Here is a 23117-nt window from a genome sequence, read left to right on the forward strand (position 1 = left end):
GAAAACCTACTTCATCCAGGTCCTCCAACTTTTATTACAATTAAGTCCTTTTTCACATAATTATATAATTAAGTCCGAAAATTTTTCTCTTTCATTCTTGATTAATTTAAATATATTTCTTGTATGTTTTTTTGTATATTTCTTTTCTGAATTTCCCTCGGTAAATACGGTATTTGACAGTATTCCTCTACGGTAACGGTAAGTTCAACGGTACCGGTTTCCTTTTTTTTCATGCTTCCCCCGGTATTATTTTACGGTACGGGGGGTTACCAGTAAATTCGAAAGCTCGGAACGGTAACGGTAACGGTATTTCGATCCAATGACACAAAAAAAACTATTAGTTTTAAAGAGTAATATTTTTAAAATAGTGGCTGTTTTAAATCCTTTAAAAATTAGTGACTTTTTAAAATATAATCTGTTTTATGAAAAAAAATGTTATTCACGAAAATTGGTATTCATCACTTATAAAATGCTATTTTGGCATAAAAAACTTTTTGCACGCTATTCTTGAGATAAAGTACAAAAAACGGCTACTAGAAACAATCACCAATTTTGAAATAAATAATTGAAATTTATATTGGGCCTAGCACTTTTAGTGACTGGGCAGGCTTGAAAGCCCATTTCCATCCATGAAGTTTGAAATCCAACCAAACCACGAAACTACGTCGTCGCGACTTTACCAGTTTGCTTTGTAATTTATTTATTATTTTTTTTTTTCTGACCTGCATTTTCTTGGGGAAAAAGCTTATGTCGTTTATGTTCTTTCTTTCTCTGCACTCCTCGCACAGTGTGACCTAGACTAGAGAAACAGCCCTAAAACCCGAAGAAGAAGATCGAACAGAGCTTGCATCGACAATGAGTCGCGGAAGTGGAGGTGGATATGATCGTCACATCACGATTTTCTCTCCTGAAGGACGTCTCTTCCAAGTCGGTACGTGATTCGATCTCTTTTCTATTCATTTTTGTTCGGTCCGCTGCGTTTCGAACCAGGATTGAGAATCGCAGCTTAAGAATTGTGGAATTTAGGTCTTTTTATTCGGTTTCTTGTCTGGTAATTGTTTGACAACGAAGAGCTATGAGATAAGTAGAAATTGGTTTCGGATCTCATTTCAGATGCCCCAAATGTCAAATATTAGACTGAGTTTTCTGTAATATTCAACGAGTTAGGGTTGGTGTGTTAGATTAAACCAATAGTGTAATTGATTTCTATCAGAGAGAAAGTTCTCTAATTTGTATACTTTTTTTGTTGTTGTTTGATTTTGCTTTCATTGTATTGGGAGTACACGGATTAACCTATTTTCTTGGTGATATGGTATATTCTATTTTTATTTGAGGTGCTTACTAATTGCTGCTTTGATGTTTTGTTAATGTATAGAATATGCTTTTAAGGCTGTTAAGGCATCAGGGATCACCTCCATAGGTGTCAAAGGAAAGGATTCAGTCTGTGTTGTGACTCAGAAGAAAGTCCCAGTAAGCAATTGTTGAGTTTTATATTTGGGTTTGTTTAATTCATTTAGTAATGTTTTCCGATGATCGGGTGTATCACGTGTGTTGTGAAATTTGGTGCAGGACAAGCTCTTGGATCAGACCAGCGTGACACATCTTTTTCCCATCACGAAGTACCTTGGCTTGCTAGCAACTGGGATGACAGGTTTGTATACTTTTCGAAATGATCTTTATTTGAAATTAGGGCTCTTTAATCATCGAATATTCCACTAAACTGTTTGATGTTTAAGAAGTCTAAATGTTTGTTTTACAATCTCTTCGCGAATAATCAGTTTGCTTCATGTGTCTTGTGTTGAATCTCCAGCTGATGCTAGGACCTTGGTACAGCAAGCAAGAAATGAAGCAGCCGAGTTTCGCTTCAGATATGGATATGAAATGCCCGTTGATGTATTGGCTAAATGGTAATTATATCACTACACAATCTTTTTTGAATATGTGTTTTCTTGTAGTTTGTAATGGCCAATAAGAACGCTAACCTGTTTGTGGAAAGAGAGAAAAGCTACTTTTTGCTCAACTCAATGAATCTTATGGTATGATTTGAATGAACTGCCATGCGGTAATAGTTACTTCAGAAAAGAGTGACACGATAAGATGAAATCTTTTTTGTAACTTGATTAAATGTATTCTAGAATTATTTGGTAGTTCTTACTTTACATATGATGTCGTAATACTGTGATACTTTGGATTTTTGTTGACTTCCTAACAGTTTGGGTGAATGGTAGTTTTTCCCTTCGGCCTAACGTGTCGGATCGTTTCTGTATACAGGATTGCAGACAAATCACAGGTCTATACTCAACATGCTTATATGAGACCACTTGGAGTAGGTTAGTGTTGGTTTTATTGTACTCCAGTTTGTTATTTTAATAATTTTTTCGCACGTTGATGCTATTTTTATACCCCATGGGAGTATTTGTGCTGTTATTATATTTCAATGGTACTGACTTTTCCCCTTTATATTCTCTTTATTATGGTTGCTCTGGAAAGTTGCGATGGTTTTGGGTATTGATGATGAGTTCGGAGCCCGTCTGTATAAGTGTGACCCAGCTGGTCATTTCTTTGGCCACAAGGTATATTCAGAAACTTTAAGACCAGCTAATTATTTATTTCTGAAATAAATAGCATATGCCTGGGTTCTATTTATTTAATTTCAAGAGTGTTAGCACCATTCGGATTTATTTTTCTAAGACACGTACATGATAATCCACGTTGCTGGGTTCTCTGCCTAGAAAAATAGATAATCACATGCGGACTTGATAAAAAAATTAGCTTGTTCTGGCTTTGGCTCAATTTATGGGAGTGGTGTAGTGCAATTTCTTTAGTAAATAAAAACAGTGGGTTTTTCTTTTGTTTCGCCGTCAAGATTTTGCATGGTTGTGAATTGTGATGTTTGTGTTTTAGGCTACAAGTGCTGGATTGAAAGAGCAAGAGGCTATTAATTTTTTGGAAAAGAAAATGAAGAACGACCCAGCGTTTACCTACGAGGAGACTGTGCAGGTACTTTCATAACTTATTTTTGCTATATTAAAAAATTAGTATTTGAAATCACATATCTAGTTTTCCGTCCCTTAACAGAATTAACTTTGCTTTGGTTTCGTAGACTGCTATTTCTGCATTGCAATCGGTTCTACAAGAGGATTTCAAGGCCAATGAGATCGAGGTATTCAAAATTACCTTTCTACGATTCGTGCTCATTGCAAAGGCCTAGTTAAAGATCATCCCGATTACCAACCCTAATTCCGTTTTACGATGGTTCTAATGATCTGATGGGTCGGTTGATTTGCAGGTCGGCGTTGTGAGACAGGACAACCCAGAGTTCAGAGTGTTGTCCACCGACGAAATCGATGAACACTTGACCGCCATCAGCGAGCGCGACTGAGTCTTCTCTCTTGGATTTCTCGCGGATCGGATCTCATTGCGCTTTTTTACTTCGTCGTTTTTATCTCAGAACTTCAGATTTGGCAGCCCAATGAATCATTTAAAAGTATATTTGCTGAGATAATTTTACCAAACGTTAATGATGGAGTTTGTCACTTCTACACTCGGTAATATTGAGCAAAAGAGGGGGAAAAAAACATACCAGTAAATTTTTAAGCCGCTGCTAGATATTGATTAGATTACGAGAACCAAGCAACAAAGAGCTATAAAATCCAAACCCAATCCACAATTATGAATGTATTTGACAGTTTATTTTTTTTTCCCTTCCTAAAATGAATATAATTTTTTATATGATTGCATAATGTGTATCGACGATTAATGAATGGTAACACTGCGGTAAAAGAATTTTTTTTTGGAACGATAACACTAGGCTAAAACGATTTACTGTTTCTAAATATCGATTCTCCAAGAGTGTTCCAGCAAGGTGTGGATTAAATAAGAGAAATTGCCTGATTTGCCACTAATTTAATAACATTTTTCCATTTTCCAATAAAAGACTAATTTTTCCAAAAATGCCATCATCTATGTCAACAATGTTATATATATTTTTGCCCTTCACTATGAGATGTCAACATTGTTGACATAGATGTCAACAATGTTGACATCTCGGTGGCATTTTGGGAAAAATTAGTGTTTTGGTTGAAAGTGGGAAAATGTTATGAAATTGGTTGCAAATGGGTCAATTTCTCATTAAATAATCGCGTTAAAACCAATGTTTAAAATTTCGGGGTATGTCGGGGAAATTGCATGACAATTTCGTTATTTTTAGGATTTTGGCACAAAATGACATTTTGTCGTTTCGTCACTTTATTTCGTCGACATTCCCCGGAATTTCGACCGTGCCCACATTATTTCCACGCCTTTTGTGCAAAATCAACAATATTTCCGTCATTTCTTGGGAATGTCGCCGAAATTTTAGTGTTATTCCCACTGTTTTGTGCCGACAGTTTGAGTTTGTAATGAAATCGAATCGTTTTGATTTTTTTTGGAAAAATCTTACTGAATGAAAGATGTGTATTTATGTTGTGTGGTTCACATATGTTTTTCTCAATTTTTTTTAATAGAATCCAAATTTATTTGATAATAGAGACTTAGATTTCAAAGTTAGAATTTATTGTTATTTTGTATAGAACTTGAATTTATTTAATGTTTGAGATTTAGATTTCAAAGTTAGAATTTCTTGTTGTTTTGATATAATCCGAATTTATTTTAATGGGTTGACTATTGTGATTTCAAAGCACGAACATGAGGTTACTATCAATTCCACCGCCACTTAACCTACTATTGAGTCTTTTTATCCATGTTGAACTTAGTATGTTGTTTGAACTTATATTTGTTTTTGAACCTATTAAGTGTTTTGGACCTTTTATTTATGTTTTTTTTATGATGTGTGAAATTATTACGTGTGTTGTAGACTTGAATTTGGAGTTTAAACTTATTATGTGTGTGTTTGAAACTAATTTATTTGTTATATTAAAAATTATGCAACATTATTTTCATCGTTATTTCCGTATTTTATCAAAATTTACATCGGCACCGCAATTTCCGTCGGCATTTTTTAAGCAAATTTCCACATTTTTCCGTCGTAATTCTCATCGGCCACCGTAATTTCCGTTTTTTTGAGGCCTATCGACATGAAATCGGCATTTCAATCCTAGGGTTAAAACAATTTTTCCGGTTAAATCCTTGAAACGAGTGTCAGTTTCTGTCAGGTCGGTTCGCGCTATATCCCGGGCACCTACACGCCACGTGTCTCCGCGTGTGCACTATGAAATGAATCAATTAAGCATTCCAAATGCAAGCTTCGTCTTCCCAGACCAAAAGGCTTATCGACTAAGTAATATTAAAATAAAGCCTTCAATTTTTTTTTTTATTAACTACACAATCACAATTTACGAAAGAAGCAGGCACAAATTGAATACGCTCCTCCGAGTTAAGGTGTTTTGGGTTTCGTTTCATCGCCATTCTTGAAGACGAAGATATTCGATCAGTTGTGTTTTCTTTATCTGTGTGATAGCTGAGATATCCATTTCAGGTTTGTTCAGTTAACTTTTTTTTTTTTTTTTTTTTTTTTTTCGTTTTCTTTCCGGTTCTATTAGCTTACACAGACCCGTCTGCCTCCCAGATTTAAGATTTTTAGGGTTTTTCCAATTTAGCGATCTCTGATTTTTTCCCCTTCTGATTTCGTATCAATCAATTCTGCCACGCTACTTTAAACCTTATGGTATCCATATATTTCTTCGCAATCTGGAATTTCGTTGCGTCAACGTTAGTTAAATTCACCGAACACACTAGATAATAAGAGGACCGGCAAAATGACTCGCTCTGCGATTTAAAGAATTCAAAATTACAGAGTTTAATCGAAGTTGATCGTCGAGTGTCAAACTATCGTAGTTACGAGAGTTCTGAGTTTTGGTATTTCAGTGTGTGAGTGGGCGAGTCAATGGCGACGGCGACGATGGCCACGGCGGCCGGCGCGGCGGCGCTTCTGTACTACACGCTGAATCGCAAGATACGGTTGACTGCTTCTAATGAAGACGATGACGAAGAAAGTGTGTCAAACAATGTCCGTTTAGGCATAGACCGCGTCTCGAACAGGCTGATTCAGGCACCGGCAACGTGGTTGGAGACGATCTCGACCTTGTCGGAGACACTGAGGTTTACTTATTCCGAGACTTTGGGAAAATGGCCGATCGGGGATCTGGCTTTCGGGATCAGCTTTCTTCTTAAGAGACAGGTATTGCTTTGTTGTTGAGGGATAGTTCTGATTTTATTTATTTATTAGGGTTTGACCAATTTATACATATACATTACTTTCTTGTAGGGACATTTACATGTTGGGAATGTATTCGGTGGCCCAGAGAGTCGAGAGTTGAAGGGACCCGAAATGGTTGCGGAGCTCAGATACCTCTTGAACTTGTTGACTCTGTGTTGGCACTTCTCCAAGAAGCCGTTTCCTATGTTTCTTGAGGAGACTGGTTATTCCAAAGAGAACGTTCTCCTTCAGGAGCCGAAAGCAGGGGTGAGTTGTGATTTCTGTAACCCTCTTGTTTGGTTGAATTAGATTTGGTATGCGAGCTTTACTTAGTGCTGTTTTTTTTTCTTTTTCTTTTTCTTTCATTAGATATTGAAGCCGGCTTTCACGGTGCTCCTCGACCATAACGCGGAATGTCTTATGTTGCTAATTCGTGGAACACATAGTATAAAGGACACCCTGACCGCGGCCACCGGAGCTGTAGTTCCGTTCCATCACAGCGTCGTACACGAGGGAGGGGTTAGCAATCTAGTTTTGGGATACGCGCATTGTGGAATGCTCGCCGCGGCCCGGTGGATTGCCAAGCTCGCGACTCCTTGTATCCTCAAAGCGCTTGATGAGAATCCTAACTACAAATTAAAGGTGTGTGATAGCTTTTTGTTTGTTGAAATCGCCTAATAGTTGTGAATACATGCGATTCACCATGAGGCTAAATTAAAAAATAAATTGTTATGATTCGAGCCCCAAATCCTACTTAATTAGAAACAATTGATAAGAAAGAAGAAATAACACAGACTTACAGTGGGTCACTCTCAATGCGAGACCTACGTCAACTTTGCCGCTGCAGATTTCACTATAACACACGTAGATCGGCGTGAATTTTTGTTGAAAGGTGTTCATAGTGTTGGTGATGAATTAGCTCAACAATTCGAAAAAAAAATAATGAATCCACGTGTTTATTTTAAATTTAATTCTGATTATTGTCGGCGGTTAAAAGACTTGAAAGTTGTGGATTTGATCGGAATAGATTGTTGGGCATTCTTTGGGTGGCGGTACCGCAGCACTTCTGACGTATATATTGCGTGAGCAGAAAGAGCTCTCGACGACTACATGCGTCACGTTCGCTCCAGGTTTGTTCTCTTTTGGGGGATTTTTTTTCTTCCATAAAATAACTAACTAGAGATGATTTGGCTTTATCGAGTGTTATATATCACTTGCTTGAATATGGTTGATGCACAGAGGAGTCTAGCTATTTTTCTGACTGTGTTTATTATGTAGCGGCGTGCATGACGTGGGACTTGGCAGAATCAGGGTGTGATTTCATTACATCGGTTATCAACGGAGCTGATTTAGTACCAACTTTCTCGGCTGCCTCGGTGGATGATTTGCGAGTCGAGGTTACAGTTTTGGCTATGTGCTTTTACTTTAAATTGCAGAATCTATTGGCATTCGACTCAAGTAATGCTTTGTTTACAGGTGACAGCTTCTGCGTGGATAAATGATCTAAGGAACCAGATTGAGCATACAAGAATTCTGAGCACCGTCTATCGCTCTGCTTCGGCTTTGGGTTCACGACTCCCATCAATAGCTACTGCTAAAGCAAAGGTTGCAGGAGCAGGGGCTATTTTGCGTCCGGTTTCCAGTGGGACTCAGGTACCTCTTTCTTTCAGTAGACCCAATTATTATTTAATTATTTATTTATAGTAATCTGGTATTATTATCTTAGTAGCTGTACTTGATGGGATGAACAGAATTCAGAATCTGTAAATAACAGCAGAAACAATTTCAAATAACTGAAGTGAAAGGCACTTCGTATTTCTGATTGGAAAATGAGAGTTACAGGTGGTTCGAGACACCCTTGGCTCACCTAGCATTCTTTTATAGAAAATCTTCCGAATTTTTCAATGCCCTGCCTCAGGAATCTGATGATCACGCTATGTTATTATCTCACACAATCTTCTAGTTCTTCTAACTAACTATGCAAACTAGTATCTCAGACTATTTTTTGCTGCATCACTAATTGATAAGCAACAATTACTTCCTGTTTTCTTCGAACGACACACGAGCTTACCTAATATTTAGGTCATCAGGCATTTTGAACACTCGATATAAATTTAATTTCCGTGCTTGGATCGTAATTATTACTTGGTACTCTCGGACCACTTTGTATCTCTCTTTTCATCGTAAATTTTAATTTCCGTGGAATTTAAAAGGTGGTTATGAGAAGAGCGCAGAGCATGGCTCAGGCAGCGTGGAGACGGCCGGGGCTGCGCTTGTCGTCGTGGTCTTGCATGGGTCCGCGCCAGCGAGCCGCGGTCGCTCATCTCAACTCGAAAGAAGACCTCTCTCTGTCTATGGGATCCACCGCAATGACCACAGAGACCTCCGACGATCCACTAATCGCCAGCCCCAACAGGGCTCGTCTGACCGAAGAACTCGCGGCTTCCTCGTCCGGGGCAGCGGAGTGGACCTCCGAAGAAATCGCGGGCCGCGACGACGACGACGACGACATTGACGGACACGAAGAAGAAGACGAGATCACCGAGGTCGAGCTCTGGCAACAGCTCGAGCATGAGCTTTACGAGGGGACAGAGGAGGATCGGGCCAATGAGATTCGGGAAGAAGAAGCCGCGGCGATGGCCGAGGTCCGCGATGGCGAGCCCGAGCCCGGGCCGCCGGAGATGAAGGAGGCCCACAGATTCTTCCCCGCCGGAAAGATCATGCATATCGTCTTTGTTCCTCCCAAGGAAGAGGATGTGGACGAGGACGCTGACGTGGACCGCGAAGCCGTCGACGAATCGGAGAACGGGGGTCGGGTCGAGCCCAGGGTTGGTATTTTCTTGACTCCGAGGTCGCTGTACAGCAAGCTGAGGCTATCGCAGACGATGATCAGCGACCACATAATGCCGGCGTATCGGCGGCAGATCGAGAAGTTAATCGAGCAGCTCGAGGAAGAAGGAAACTGATTTTTGAATACGCTTTGTATATAAGTAGCCGAATAAAAAGAAAAATCAGTGCAAGGACACTGATTTTTCACTCCCCGATCTGATCTTCGTTTTTGTTATCGCTTTCTTGGATGGTAAATATTTTCGGAGGCTGTCCTAACCTGCGTAGAGTTTTTGAATCACTATGCATGTAGACTACTTGGGTCGTAGGATCATAGGGTTGATTCACATGTTATTGAAGAAATTTTGATTCTGGACTTTTGCGTATTATACAGTTTTGGCGTTTTAGTGTCGTATTGTCAAATTCATGACCTGCAAAAAGTAGGGAATAAAAGAAAGCCTCACCAGTTGATGAATAAAATATTCTTCGTCATTGGCGTTTTTAACTTAAATTCATTGGTTACACTTTCCCTTGATTCTCTTGTTATATATGTTGCATAGAGCACTTTGGTGTGTCTCTGTGATTAAAATACAATCAACTCAAAAGATAAAAGATGTGTCTTTGAGACGAGACACGTCCACTTCTGAGTGGTAACAACTTGTGGTGGTGATCAATCAGTTAAAGAAAAAAAAGGGAAAAAAGTTCATTTGGACGTATCACATTGCAGACTTAAAATCCAACTCAGACCTCCCTTTAAATAAGTAGGATCTTATTTCCATGTCCACTTGTTGCATTAAATGGAATTTGAGAACTCCAACAAGCAGCTCGTTGCAGTTTGTCCCTATTATTGAAACAATAAAAATGGGTGACGAGTCTGACGACTAAGACATAAAAAAAAATGGAATTATTTATATAAGCGATATTATTTATTTATTAATTTTTATTATTATTATTATTATTTGTTATGGATTGTTTGAAGCCACAACTAAACTGAACTCGTTGCCGCTGAGGAAATGAATGAGCAACTTTTTATGCGACATTATTTTAGACTGTTACGTTTTATGGTTCTCAAGTGTCATAGTAGACCCACACAAATAACGAGTCATCTCGCACTGATCAAAGCTTCTACTGTGTAAATGGACGAGTCCAAATCAAAGATATGCTATTTTTTATTTATTTATTTATTTTACATAAAAGCTTAAGGCTTTTCTGGCATACTTTTTCTTTTTTCCTTTACGTAATTGATCTATAGGCATTGAAAATTGTAGGTTTCGAGAGGAGAATTTTTTGTTATTATTCCACACGGCCAAACCAACCTATTTATACACAAAAGTCTACAAAACAAATCCCTCTATTCTAGGAAAAAATAAACAAACTTCCTATTTCCATTCTAACTAATTACACCCGATTATTCCTTCCCTTATTTACCAAATCCGGTATTAATAATAATAGGAAATAAACCGATTTCTACACTCCCCTCAAGTTGGTGCATAAATATCAAACATGCCCAACTTGTTTACAAGAAATTCAAATGTTGGTCTAAACAGCCCTTTCGTCAAGATGTCTGCTGTCTGGTCCTTCGTGCTGACGTACGGAGTACAAATTATTCCGGCATCCATCTTCTCTTTTATGAAGTGTCGGTCGATCTCTATGTGCTTCGTGCGATCATGTTGGACCGGATTCTGCGCAATGCTTATGGCTGCTTTGTTGTCGCAGAATAATCGTAGAGGTAGTTCGGCTGTTTCATGAAGATCTTCAAGAACCTGCTTGATCCATATTAATTCGCAAATGCCATTTGCCATGGATCGAAACTCTGCCTCTGCACTACTCCTTGACACAACATTCTGTTACTTGCTCCTCCAAGTGACTAGGTTTCCCCATATGTAGGGTGCAGTAACCTGAGGTAGACCTCCGGTTTTCTGAGCCAGCCCAATCAGCATCGGTGTATGCCTTCTCACTCTTTGTTTCATTTTTCTTAAACATCAGCCCCTTTCCTGGACAGCTCTTCAGGTATCTTAGGATTCGGTTTGTGGCTTCGAGATGCTGCTCATACGGACTATGCATGAATTGACTTACTAAACTCACTGCAAAGGCTATGTCGGGCCTTGTGTGAGCTAAGTAGATCAATCTTCCCACCAACCATTGGTATTGCTGAACGTTCACTGGAACCCCATCTACTATGTTCCCAAGCTTTTGATTCGGATCTATGGGCGTTTCAGCTGGTCGGCAGCCACTCATCCCCGTATCCTTCAACAAGTCTAGGATATATTTTCTCTGAGATACAACGATGCCCTTCTTCGACCTCGCCACTTCCATGCCTAGAAAGTACTTCATTTATCCAAAATCCTTTACTTCGAATTCTTTTGCCAACATATCCTTCAAGCGTTCCGATTCTCCGTAGTCATCTCCTGTGAGAATAATGTCGTCAACGTACACAATCAGCACTAAAATATTCTTTTCCACCGAGTACTTGGTGAACATTATGTGATCTACCTGCGCTTGTTTGAGTCCATATAGAGCTTTTTCCAGTCTGCACACCTTTGAGTTGAAGCTGTCTTCAAATCCGGGTGGTGGACTCATGTAGACTTCTTCTTCAAGTTTCCCATTGAGGAATGCGTTCTTCACGTCAAACTGTCTCAGTGGTCAGTCTCGGTTTGCCGCGATAGATAACAATATTCTTACCGTATTTAGCTTGGCAACTGGTGAGAACGTTTCTGTGTAGTCTATCCCGTATGTCTGAGTGAACCCCTTTGCCACCAATCGTGGTTTGAGGCGTTCAAGAGTTTCGTCAGCTTTAAACTTGGGCGTGAACACCCATTTGCACCCGACCATAGGCTTATCTCTCGGTAGTTCTTCCACAGACCAGGTCCGATTCTTCTCAAGAGCTTCTATCTCATCAAAAACAGCCTTTTTCCATTCCGGTTGAGCCAATGCCTCATGAATACTACTAGGAATGACAATATTGGATATGTTTGTGGTAAAGGTAGAAAAGGCTGAAGATAGGTTAGAATACGAGACATATGAAGATGTAGGATATAATAGAGTTTTAGTGCAGGCACGCTTTTCTTTTCTTAAGGCAATAGGTAAATCAGATTCAAGGATAGGTTCACTTACCTCAGGTTCTTTCTTCGGTTCAGATTCTTGGCTTGCCGGAGATGTGACAGTCTCTATATCTTGAGCTTGATCATTTCTCCTATATGTTCTTTCAAAAAGACCACTTGTCCGATTATTGTACCTGTCCTCTTAGGATTCGTTTTCTGATAAGTGATACTTGGTTCATTTTCTTTTAAAAGATTCGTTGACTCAATATCACCGTGGTTTTGAACATCACTACTTTCAAAGTTTTCTGAGTTTTCCTGATTGTTTGAACTTATAAGAATGTCTATTCCAGAATTTTCAAACCTGTGACTCTCGGAATCTTCACCTTCAAACTCCCTCTGAAGATGAGTAGTAAAAAAATGTGTATTTTCAAAGAAAGTTGCATCCATTGTGATAATGGTTTTTCGGTTAGTAGGGTCAAAACACTTGAACCCTCTTTGAGTCGGCGCTATAAAAAAAACACATTTTTTTCCCTTAGGATCGAGTTTACTTGCATTCCGGTCAGGATTTTTGATAAACACCGTGCACCCAAAATGTTTTAAAGGCATAGAATTAAACACTCTTGATTTTGGAAAATATTTTTGTAAAGCATTTACAGGTGTTTGAAAGGACAAGATTTTCGAGGGCATGCGATTAATTAAATATGCAGCATGAAGAACACTGTCTCCCCATAGGTAACTAGGGATTTTTGTTGAAAACATTAATGCACGAGTGACCTCTAAGATATGTCTATTTTTCCTTTCTGCTATGTCATTTTGTGGTGGTGTGTCTACACAATAATTTTGGTGAATAATCCATTTTTCTTCAAAAAAATTATTTAAATCTTTTGCAAAGTATTCTTGTCCATTATCACTCCTGAATCCGAGTATTAAACTGAGTTTGAACCATACTATAGAATTTTTTGAAAATATTTTCTGCCTCTGATTTCTCTTTTAGTAGGAAAACCCATGTTACTCGTGTATGATCATCAATTAGGGTAATAAATCATCTCTTTCCATTGCACGTTGGTACTCTGGAGGGTCCCTATATATCACTATGGATTAGTGAAAATGGTTTAGTTGGTTTATATTTCCTAGGTGGATAGGTATTTTTTATGATGCTTTGCTATTGCACATATTTCGCAATGAAAGCTGGAAAGATCTTTATTGTAAACAAATCAAGGAACACTTTTATGAGATAATAAAAACTTGGATGTCCTAAACGAAAATGCAGTAAATAAATCTCGTTGTTACTCGGATTGGAGACAATATTCAGGCAAGCGCTCTCTTGACGTCCCTTATCTGAGTCCGGTTCTGGGTCTAGAATATAGAGTCCGTCACATTCTCTAGCATTGCCAATCGTCTTCCCTGAGTCCAGTTCCTGAAATACACAATAAGAAGGGTAAAAGATAGCACGGCAATTAAGGGCTTTAGTTATCTTGCTAATGGAAAACAGGTTACAAGATAGGTTAGAAACATGTAGCACTTTGGATAATGGTATAGTGGTTGAGACATGGATGTTTCCTAGACCTGCTATGGCTGAGAGGGTTCCATTAGCAATTCTAACCTTCCTATTGCCAGCACACGGTTTATAGGTCGAAAAACTGTTTGGATTTCCTGTCATATGATCACTTGCACCAGAATCGATGATCAAGGTGTCTATGTTTTTTGAACATGAGTAGGAAGAAGGAATATAAGATACTGTTTTACCATTTTGTGCGAAAGAACATGAGGGACTATCGAGGCTGGACTGTTTGGATAGGTTTAGTAGTTTCAGGAGTTGCTCGACTTGTTCCTTCGTGAAGCTAGGCTGTTCCGAGTTGACTTGTTCTCCACGAGAGGTCTCGGCATTTGGAAGGCCTTCTCCTTCTTCTTGTCTTTGGCCGGTTTTCCGTGAAGTTTCCAGCATGTCTCTCTCGTATGCCACAGCTTCTTACAGTGGTCGCACCATGGTTTCTTCCTTTCTCCTTCGTTCCCCCGTGAGAGTAGGGCTGATGATTCAATTCGGCTTACTGAATCTTCGTTGGTATGACTCATGACTTTCCTCCTGTTTTCTTCGAGTCGGATCTCGAAGAAGACTTCTCTCATTAACGGCAGCGGACGTCTTCCGAGAATCATTCCCTTCACTTCATCGAGGTCCTTGTTCACACCGGCTACGAACATGTATACGCGATCATTTTCTTCTCGTTTTTGTTGCCAAGCGTAATCAGCCGCACTTTCCCACTTGTCATCATGGCATTGATCCAATTCTTGCCACAACGACACCATCTCGTTGTAGTAGGTCGTCACTTTTCTCTCTCCTTTTCTGGATTTCCACAGCCTTGTCTTCGATTCGAAGATCTGCGATGAATTTCTCAGATCCGAGTACGTCTCCCGGATTGATACCCAGATTTCATTCGCCGTCTTCATAAATAGATGAGGTTTTGCAATGGTAGCATCCATCGAATTGAGTAGCCACGCCATTACCATCAAGTTCTCTGATCTCCAGGCTAAATAACCGGCTTCTTTTTCATTCGGTGTCTTCACTTCGCTAGTTAGATATCCCAATTTTTCTCTACCATCAATCGCCAGTTTCACCGATTGGGACCACTCCAGAAAGTTCCTCCCATTCATTCTATGCCCGATGATGAGCATAGAAGAATGAGCGGATGACTGAGGTGTTTCCATGGTGTTTGTTTGAGTGATTGAGGAAGGGGAATTTTGGCTGGTTGGTTTGTCTTCCATCAGGAGGGTTTTTAGAGAGTCGGCTCTAATACCATGTAGGTTTTGAGAGGAGAATTTTTTGTTATTATTCCACACGGCTAAACCAGCCTATTTATACACAAAAGTCTACAAAACAAATCCCCCTATTCTAGGAAAGAATAAACAAACTTCCTATTTCTATTCTAACTAATTACACCCGGTTATTCCTTCCCTTATTTACCAAATCCGGTATTAATAATAATAGGAAATAAACCGATTTCTACAAAAATGAAATCAAATAATGTCACCACAACAAATACAACAATTACCGACGATTTTTTTCGTCGGTAATAACCCATTAATCGTCGCTACATGTCCGTGCCTAAATATATTTAACGACGATTTAGTCGTCGCTAATTATTTACCGACAAGATTAGCGACGATAATTTCGTCCCTAAATGTTGTAACGATAATTTTTTTTAATTTTGTGAAAGATAATTACCGACGATTTTGTCGTCGCTAATTCGCGCGGGAAAATTTCGCGGGCGAATTAGCGACGACAAAGTCGTCGCTAATTATTAATTTTTTAAATTTTTTTTTTTTTTTGTCGTTAATTATTAATTTTTTTATGTTTTTTTGTTTATGAAATTCTAAAATGAAAAATCAAATAAACACCAAATTATATTATCCAAATCAGCAAATATATAAAATCTGGTTACGTACGTTTTCGGTTATCGAGAAATATGTAAATAATAATATACTATACACAAAATATCTAATAAAACACTAGTCGTGACGTTTGCTTTGTCGTCCCGCCGCTCGTTTTCCCCCTCCTCGACGTGAAACGCTCTTCTGCTGGCGCTGAAACTCTGCAAGCTACGACGGAACAATGTGCTGATCAGTAGACTGACTTGGTCCGCCGGGCGTCGTCTGCTGACTAGCGTCGGGAGTCCTTTGCTGGCCGCCCGTCGGAGTGTGGACGTCGGCCTTCGGAGTCTGCTGGCTGTGGGATGACGGAGCCTGCTGCGAACTCTGCGGAAATTGGGGCATAAACGAGCTAAGGTTGAGGCCGGGCACCTGACTCTGTATTGCCTCGGCGAACGAGGCGATGGTCGATGTGAACACCTCCTGCGAGATATATCCTGGTTGCGACGTCCCAGCCTCCGAACTGTAGACTTCGGCGACTTCAGCCACCATCCGTGCTCCCTGTGGAACCAAACATCCGACGCCGGTCAAGTGATCAGTCCACGAACCCGTTCGATGTTTACATGTTGTCGGACCATTGCCATGAACTCTGTCATGCCAGCCGCAAACTCAACGCTTAGACATTGGTCCTCGATTATCCAATTCCTATTTGGATAACTCATTTTACCTAAAGATTCAACATTTTAAAATTTAGTATTTTTCAGATTTTATTTTATAATTTCACGATCCTACCGAAATTTCGGCAGAACCTCCCCTATAAACTTAACAACCCGGCATCAAGCCTTTAACTTTAAAACCTGCATAGAAACATCCTAAAACTAACAATAAATCCAACCCCAGTGGAAATAATCCATACCAACTAATTAATTTCACATTTTTAATCATTTGTAACAAGAATTAAATACAATTCCATTTAATTTCACATAAACTACCTAATCGCTTTTACATGTTTTTACATAATTTTACCTAATATAAATATTTATAACTAATTTAAATATTTATACCTAATATAAAAATTTATAACTAATTTAAATATTTGTGTAAACAAAACTAATTTAAATATTTATAATATTTATAACTAATATATAACTAATTATGTAAATATAAATATTTATACTAAAGTAAATATAACTAATTAATTCATTTATATTTATAACTAATATATATATATATATATATATATATATATATATATATATATAAACAAAAAAACTTACCGTACGTGAGGGATGAGGAAGAGATGCCGGATCGGGGCGGACGAGGACGAGGACGGCGTCGGCGGGGAAGCAGCTACGGCGTCGGCGAGGAAGCAGCTACGACGTCGACGGCGTAGCGGCGGAAGAGCTGCACCGGTTAAGAGAGAGGTTAGGAGAGAGATGTGAGGCGAGAGAGAAAGAAGTGAGGAGAGAGAGAGACTTACCGGGGTGGACGAGGACGGCGTCGGCGACACACGACGGAGGAGGGCACACGGCGGAGGAGGGCACACGGCGACGGCGGGAGAGGATAAATTGAGAGAAAATCGGATTTAGGTCAAGAAAACGAAATGGGGAAAGTGATTCGCGATTTGGTATTTAAAGACATTTACCGACGATATTCTCGTCGCTAAAAGATTAAATTTCGTCGCTAATTGAACTTACGTTTTCAGTTCATAACCAGACATTTAGCGACGACTTAATCGTCGCTAAATGTTTTCGTACATATTAAGCGACGATTTATACGTCGCTAAATCATTTCGTTTTAATTAAATTGGAGGGATTTTTCCCTCTTCAAAATTCGTTAAAATTTAAAATGATTTAGCGACGATATTTTCGTCGCTAATTCATTTCGTCTTAATTAAATTGGAGGGATTTTTCCCTCTTTAAAATTCGTTAAAATTCTAAAATTGTTCGAAATTATTAGCGACGATACTATCGGCGCTAAATAAATTCAAAATCCTTTAGCGACGAGTTTATCGTCGCTAAATATATTCCCGCGAACTTAGCGACGATAAGCAAGAATTAGCGACGATATAATCGTCGCTAATTATCTTTGCCGCCAAACTTTAAGAATTTTCGCACCAAATTATTAGCGACGACAAAGTCGTCGCTAAATGCATTATTAGCGACGATTTAATCGTCGCTAATAGTATCGTAACTAAATGTCATATTTCTTGTAGTGTGTCCATTTTTTGGTTACATCATATATATATATATATATATATATATATATATATATATATATATATATGCAGTGGAATTGCTTACTTGATTAAAGAAATCTACAAATGATGAGAGCAATTCCACAGTTTCCACTTGTGTAATTAGAATCATCAAATGTGGGCAGAAATGGAGTTCCACATCAAGTCCGTCTGTGCAACACCCATATATATACTTCATCAACTTCCATTATAGACATTTAATAATGTTTTATTTTTTTTGGCTTCTTTAGGTGATATAAACATGCTTATATATAACTAGCCAATCTTTCATATCTTTGGCTGATCTGTGTTTGTCGCTCACTGATATATACAGATAATTTTATGGTAATTGGTAATAGTAAGTTTAAATAACCACAAGACTTGTCAAATCCTTATTAACTCTAATTAGTCAATTTCTTAACCTAACAAATAACTCAGTAGATCTAACCCAATCATTAAAAATATAAATTTGATGGTTACATTATTTCTGCTATTGCAAGCTTAGAGTTAGGACGCACTTTCTTCCCCGAATCATAATTAGATAATTCTAAGTGCAAAATCAAGGATTTTGTATGGATTTTAAGATTTTACTATTAATGATGTCAAATTTCATAGATTTAGAAGAAAAAAAATCTTTCCGAAAAGGAAAAAATAAAACAAAAGATCAAAGGTAGATCTAAGGTGGGTAACGTACGTATAATATAGGTCGTCTATATAACCAAAAATTGGTATGGTCTCAAAAGGATCACAATGTCTCTTTGTGGTTGTAGAAACAAATCTTTTTTATAAGAGATTTCTCAATAAAACAATAACACAATTTTTTCCAATGACGTGGCAGCTCTATAACCCATCTCATTCATACTAGCTCGCAACTAATCATTTGTGTCTTTCTTTTTTTATCCTCCACCACTACCAGCACTAGGCCAGCACTAATTAATTAAATGATGGATGGATTATTAAATACATGGAATCATGAACGTAAAAACAAAATGATATTATTTCCTAACCAACTACTATTATATTGATATATTTAGCACGTCTTTTTATAGCCGGGAAGTGATATGCTCTTTATGTCAAATTTGTATCTATGTATGTATGTATATAAATTCATTGATTTCTTTTACTCGTGGGAAACAATAATAGACACTGAAAAACCATTAAATTTTGGACACTTGCCGTGCATAGTGTGTGACACGTAAGCAGCGATTATGCCATGTCAGAGTTTTATTCTACTTAATCTCCTCATCACGCCGCTCGAATTTCTTGGTATTCGTGTATTGACAATAGAGGGATCCAAAATAGCGATTGACATGTAAGATTGTAAGTTGTAACTAAAATTAAGTATAACCTCTCTCAGAGTTTAAAAAACTATGCAGTCAAAGAACGATGGTAAACTATAAAATATAAAACAACTGACCAATAACTATTCGTAAATTTTGCATTTTATATTGTTAAGTCTATCAGCGTCTGGTCTACGTGGCAAGGAATGCTGATTCAACTCTATCTTCATTTACGCTTTTACTATTGTGTTGCTTATGTGTACCAATAGTGTAGACTGTAGAGAGTATTAATACTCTGTTTGTACTCTCCGTTTTCTTCATCGTCTATATTCTCAAAGCTCTGTTTCTACGTTTTAGAGCTTCTCATATATTCATTTTTTTCCCTAAGGAAAAGAAATGTATTTTCCAATAATTATTTCAAAGTTGAAGCGGCACGTACTAGCTATAGATGATTCATAAATATATATGGCCCCTTATACAAAACTCACGTTATTATATCATGTGTATATATATATATATATATATATATATATATATATATATATATATATCATCCATGTGTGGATTAGATATATGTGAATGTAAATAAATTATATAGATGGAGATTGGCGACAAGGCATGTCATGTCATGTATAGATTCCATACTCGATTTAAATGCGTAACAAAGAAATTGGGAGCAACATATGGTCGTGATGGCAAATGAAAACAACAATTCATAAATGGTTTTGTCCCTTTTAATTCAGAAGCTGGATTGGTATGGCAAAGTGGGGGTCTCTTTCACAATCGATATGGGCAATAAATAATTTCAATCTCTCTTCTTTTTTTTTTTCATATTTATTCAATTTTTATCTTAATTAATTATTTTCCAATTTAGGTTTAACTAGGGCTGGCAAAGCTTCAGCTTTGTCCAGACACAGAATAGTATTATTAGAAAATAGAAGCTACACGATCTTTTGATTTCGACTATGAGAGTGGTTTTTTGGGGTGGTTATTTTTTGATCACCAAATATGGGATCGGATCGCTGAGGAATCGACAGCAAGGTATATCCTCGTGCTTAAGATGGGGAAATTATGTATAAAAACAATGAATAATGTGTTTGGGACCCACGATTACACACGGGTTTGCGTAATATGCACTATTAGGTAACACATCAAACAAAGTAACAAACAAACACAATTATTATAGGTGTGATAATATATATATTGACTTGTCATTTTTATATAGGTGTGATAATATATATATTGCGTAATATATATATGACTTGTCATTTTTCGTTACCGGTCATGTCATGCAAAACGCGCCGATCGACCCACGTACCGATCTCAACTCTTTTTATTTATTTTACAATAAGCTTTGAATATATAGCTAGCATTCACACACTTCTGTTGAAACTTGGAAGAAGAAAAAGCTGGCTTGCACTTGCTTGCACATACATTCTCTTTCAATTTGTTTTCCAGCTCAATATAGAAACTTTGTTTTGAAAAGAAAGAATAATTTATACCCTAGTTTATATGGCTTTTTTTTTTTCCCTACAATATAAATAAAAACATAGCATTCTCACTACAGGCACTTTATTTTTCGGCGAAGAGTGAGTCAAGATATAGTTTTTTTTTTTGGGTGGTAAGATGATATTTTAGAATTGAAGAAAAATTCTCGTGCTTAATGTACAATTGTTTTATTATTATTATTATTATTATTTTTTTTTTTTATGTTTTATAATATTTATAACTTTGTGTATCGCTTTAAGCCATGAAATTAAGCGCGCGTGTTGTTCTGTACTTTAAGGAGTCAAATAAATTATATATGCCTTCAATTTATTTTTATTTTTATATATACGTATGTTATGCCATGCATACATCATACTTAACTGGCGTCTAGAAACATATTTTATCAACTTATGCAATGTTTTATTATTAGCCCAGTATATATATATATATATACACACACACACACACACATATTATAAGCAGAAAATGTGTACATATTTCGCACCTATGCGAGCTCTTTTCTTATTTTTCAACTCTTTAAAAAAAAAGATATGAAAGGCATCTTACTAATGAAATTTTCCAAGAAAACTCAATACAAGTACAATTCTTGAAATTCACTTCCAAAAGTCCTCAAAAATAATTTTTTTTTCTTCAAAACTATTGATTCATCAAATAAGTTTGTTTCACCATAAAATGGTTCCATTAGAAACACAAATACGGAGAAACTAGCGTGGCATAGATTAGAGTATTAGATTAGTACTAGATATAATTAATACATTATTAGCAATTCAATTCACACCTTACCTCATCGGAAATAAGAGACACCTGTGCAAGAGGAAATTAAATATTGCAAAAATAAAAAGAAATGATAAAAGGAGAACCTTACACGTTTGTAGTTTACACGTGGAAGCTAGAGATTGGTTATAAATTTACCAAAAAATTGGAAAATCCTCCCAAAAACAGCAAATACATGATAATGCTTAGCTGGCAATCCACTGATCAACGGCCACAATTCACTGACAGCAAGCATTGCTGACGTGGAATATACTCTGGGTTAGCCCTCAAAGCCTCAATCATTGGATGTATTTAAACAAAAAAAATTAACATTTCTCTCTCCCTCTTAAGAACTCTCTCTCTCTCTCTCTCTCTCTCTCTCTCTCTCTCTCTAAACTATTGATATTGTAGAGGAGAAGCAAAAAAGAGACTCAGTGCCTCTTTATTTGCTCAAACTAAAATTCGTGTTTTTTCTCTGAGAAAAGGAAAGAAAAAAAAAGCTTACGTGTTTGCAAAGAGTAGATCAATTGTACAAAAGAACGAAAAAAAAAAAAAGAAGTTGGAAGCTTTTTCCTCTCTTTTTCTCGTTTCTGAAATGGTTTTAATGACTGAGATTTTCGCTGCCAAAGAAGACAAGGTCGAAGAAGGAGAGTGGGAGAAGGAGCGATAACGACACATCTCTCAGCTCTCGAACGCCAAACAAAGCTTGTAGCTATCGAGATTCATATAAATATAGATATAATTTTCTCTGCTGGTAATTTTCTAAACACTCTGTTCTTCTTTACATGGAAACAGAGGTATTTATTCGTATTTTCTATTTTTAAATCACAGGGGTATAATTGGAAATGCCTATGAGCGACACAATGGTGATACCGACGCAAGAGAGTCAGCAACAGCCAAACGCGAAAGCGTTCGTTTCTTCTTCTTCGTCGGAGACGGAATCCGCTACGTGCGAGTGTTGCGGGCTCACGGAGGAATGCACGCCTGGGTACATCGAGCGGATCCGGGAGAGGTATCTGGGCCGTTGGATCTGCGGACTTTGCGCGGAGGCGATCAAGGACGAGATCGTGCGGTCCAAGAGGCTGATCAGCACGGAAGAGGCCGTGGCGAGGCACACGAGCTTCTTCAGCAAGTTCAAGTCCGACGAGGTCCGACACGTGGACCCCGCCGCGAGGCTCGTCTCGGCCATGAGACACATCCTCCGGAGAAGCCTCGACTCGCCACGTGGCCCGAGGTCAACGCCGAGCAGTCCCACTTCGAAGACCAAAGGGCTCGCCCGCTCCGAGAGCTGTTTCTCCACTCTCTCTGGCGGACTAAAGTGAAAATAATTCTTTTTGTGGGGGGGTCAAAAGTTGAAAAAAGAAAAAAAAAATATAATTAATAAGACCTGGGATATATCGATGGATAGTGGTTGGGGGTGGAATTAGGGTTTTTCTGATGATGATCATGCTGGTGGTTTGTATGATTAGTGATAATCAATATAAAAACTTCTCTTTGAAGTTATTTTATGTTTCTCTCTTTTATGTTTTAGCGTTTGATCATATTATAAGTTTTTAGGTATAAAATCAAGTCGAGACTTCTAATGTAGGTTATATTCACCCTATTTTTGAGAGAGTTTTTAGGTGCCATATTTCAAACATTATATTAAATTTGTGCAGTTGAGAGAGCTCAATTATTATTGAAAATGAGTTAGTTTCTTATAAATACATGCATATTAATTTTTAATTCTTATGAGATCCTGAGGACAAAGGATACAGACATGTCATGGTTGTGTAGGTAGGTTGGAATTTTTTTTTTTATATTGCTGAATTATGAATATGAGCTGTCTATTTTGGTAATTAATTTCATTTTTTCATTCCCTCAATTGCATGGAATTGGAGAAAAGTTATTAGTGGAAAATTACATTAGAAGTT

General features: G+C 37.8%; 4 protein-coding genes across 4 annotated transcripts; 3 read left to right on the forward strand and 1 right to left on the reverse strand.

Moving 5' to 3' along the window:
* The first annotated feature begins 699 nt into the window (after positions 1-699).
* LOC149385651 (proteasome subunit alpha type-6) lies at positions 700-3524 on the forward strand. Its single transcript, XM_089627066.1, has 9 exons — positions 700-931; positions 1376-1470; positions 1570-1651; positions 1811-1907; positions 2272-2330; positions 2491-2573; positions 2905-3000; positions 3104-3163; positions 3290-3524. Exons 1-9 carry the CDS (start codon positions 856-858, stop codon positions 3380-3382), a joined length of 741 nt encoding a protein of 246 aa, XP_089483192.1. The 5' UTR covers positions 700-855; the 3' UTR covers positions 3383-3524.
* Positions 3525-5316: 1792 nt separating this feature from the next.
* On the forward strand, positions 5317-9514 carry LOC149385652 (Alpha/Beta hydrolase fold-containing protein). Its single transcript, XM_089626839.1, has 8 exons — positions 5317-5476; positions 5866-6178; positions 6266-6463; positions 6566-6838; positions 7224-7326; positions 7475-7593; positions 7673-7849; positions 8410-9514. The coding sequence occupies exons 2-8, from the start codon at positions 5885-5887 to the stop codon at positions 9160-9162; spliced, it is 1917 nt and encodes a 638-aa protein (XP_089482965.1). The 5' UTR covers positions 5317-5476; positions 5866-5884; the 3' UTR covers positions 9163-9514.
* Positions 9515-13872: 4358 nt separating this feature from the next.
* Positions 13873-14766, reverse strand: LOC149385653 (uncharacterized). The gene has a single exon (XM_089626379.1). It carries the CDS (start codon positions 14764-14766, stop codon positions 13873-13875), a length of 894 nt encoding a protein of 297 aa, XP_089482505.1.
* A 6784-nt stretch (positions 14767-21550) lies between these two features.
* Positions 21551-22861, forward strand: LOC149385654 (uncharacterized). Its single transcript, XM_089627024.1, has 2 exons — positions 21551-21958; positions 22036-22861. The coding sequence occupies exon 2, from the start codon at positions 22050-22052 to the stop codon at positions 22524-22526; it is 477 nt and encodes a 158-aa protein (XP_089483150.1). The 5' UTR covers positions 21551-21958; positions 22036-22049; the 3' UTR covers positions 22527-22861.
* The last annotated feature ends 256 nt before the right edge of the window (positions 22862-23117 follow it).

Source organism: Urtica dioica, chromosome 9 (assembly GCF_054948205.1).
Source record: "Urtica dioica subsp. dioica isolate 48M chromosome 9, U.dioica_male_clone48M_v1_H2, whole genome shotgun sequence".
NCBI classification, from domain to species: domain Eukaryota; kingdom Viridiplantae; phylum Streptophyta; class Magnoliopsida; order Rosales; family Urticaceae; genus Urtica; species Urtica dioica.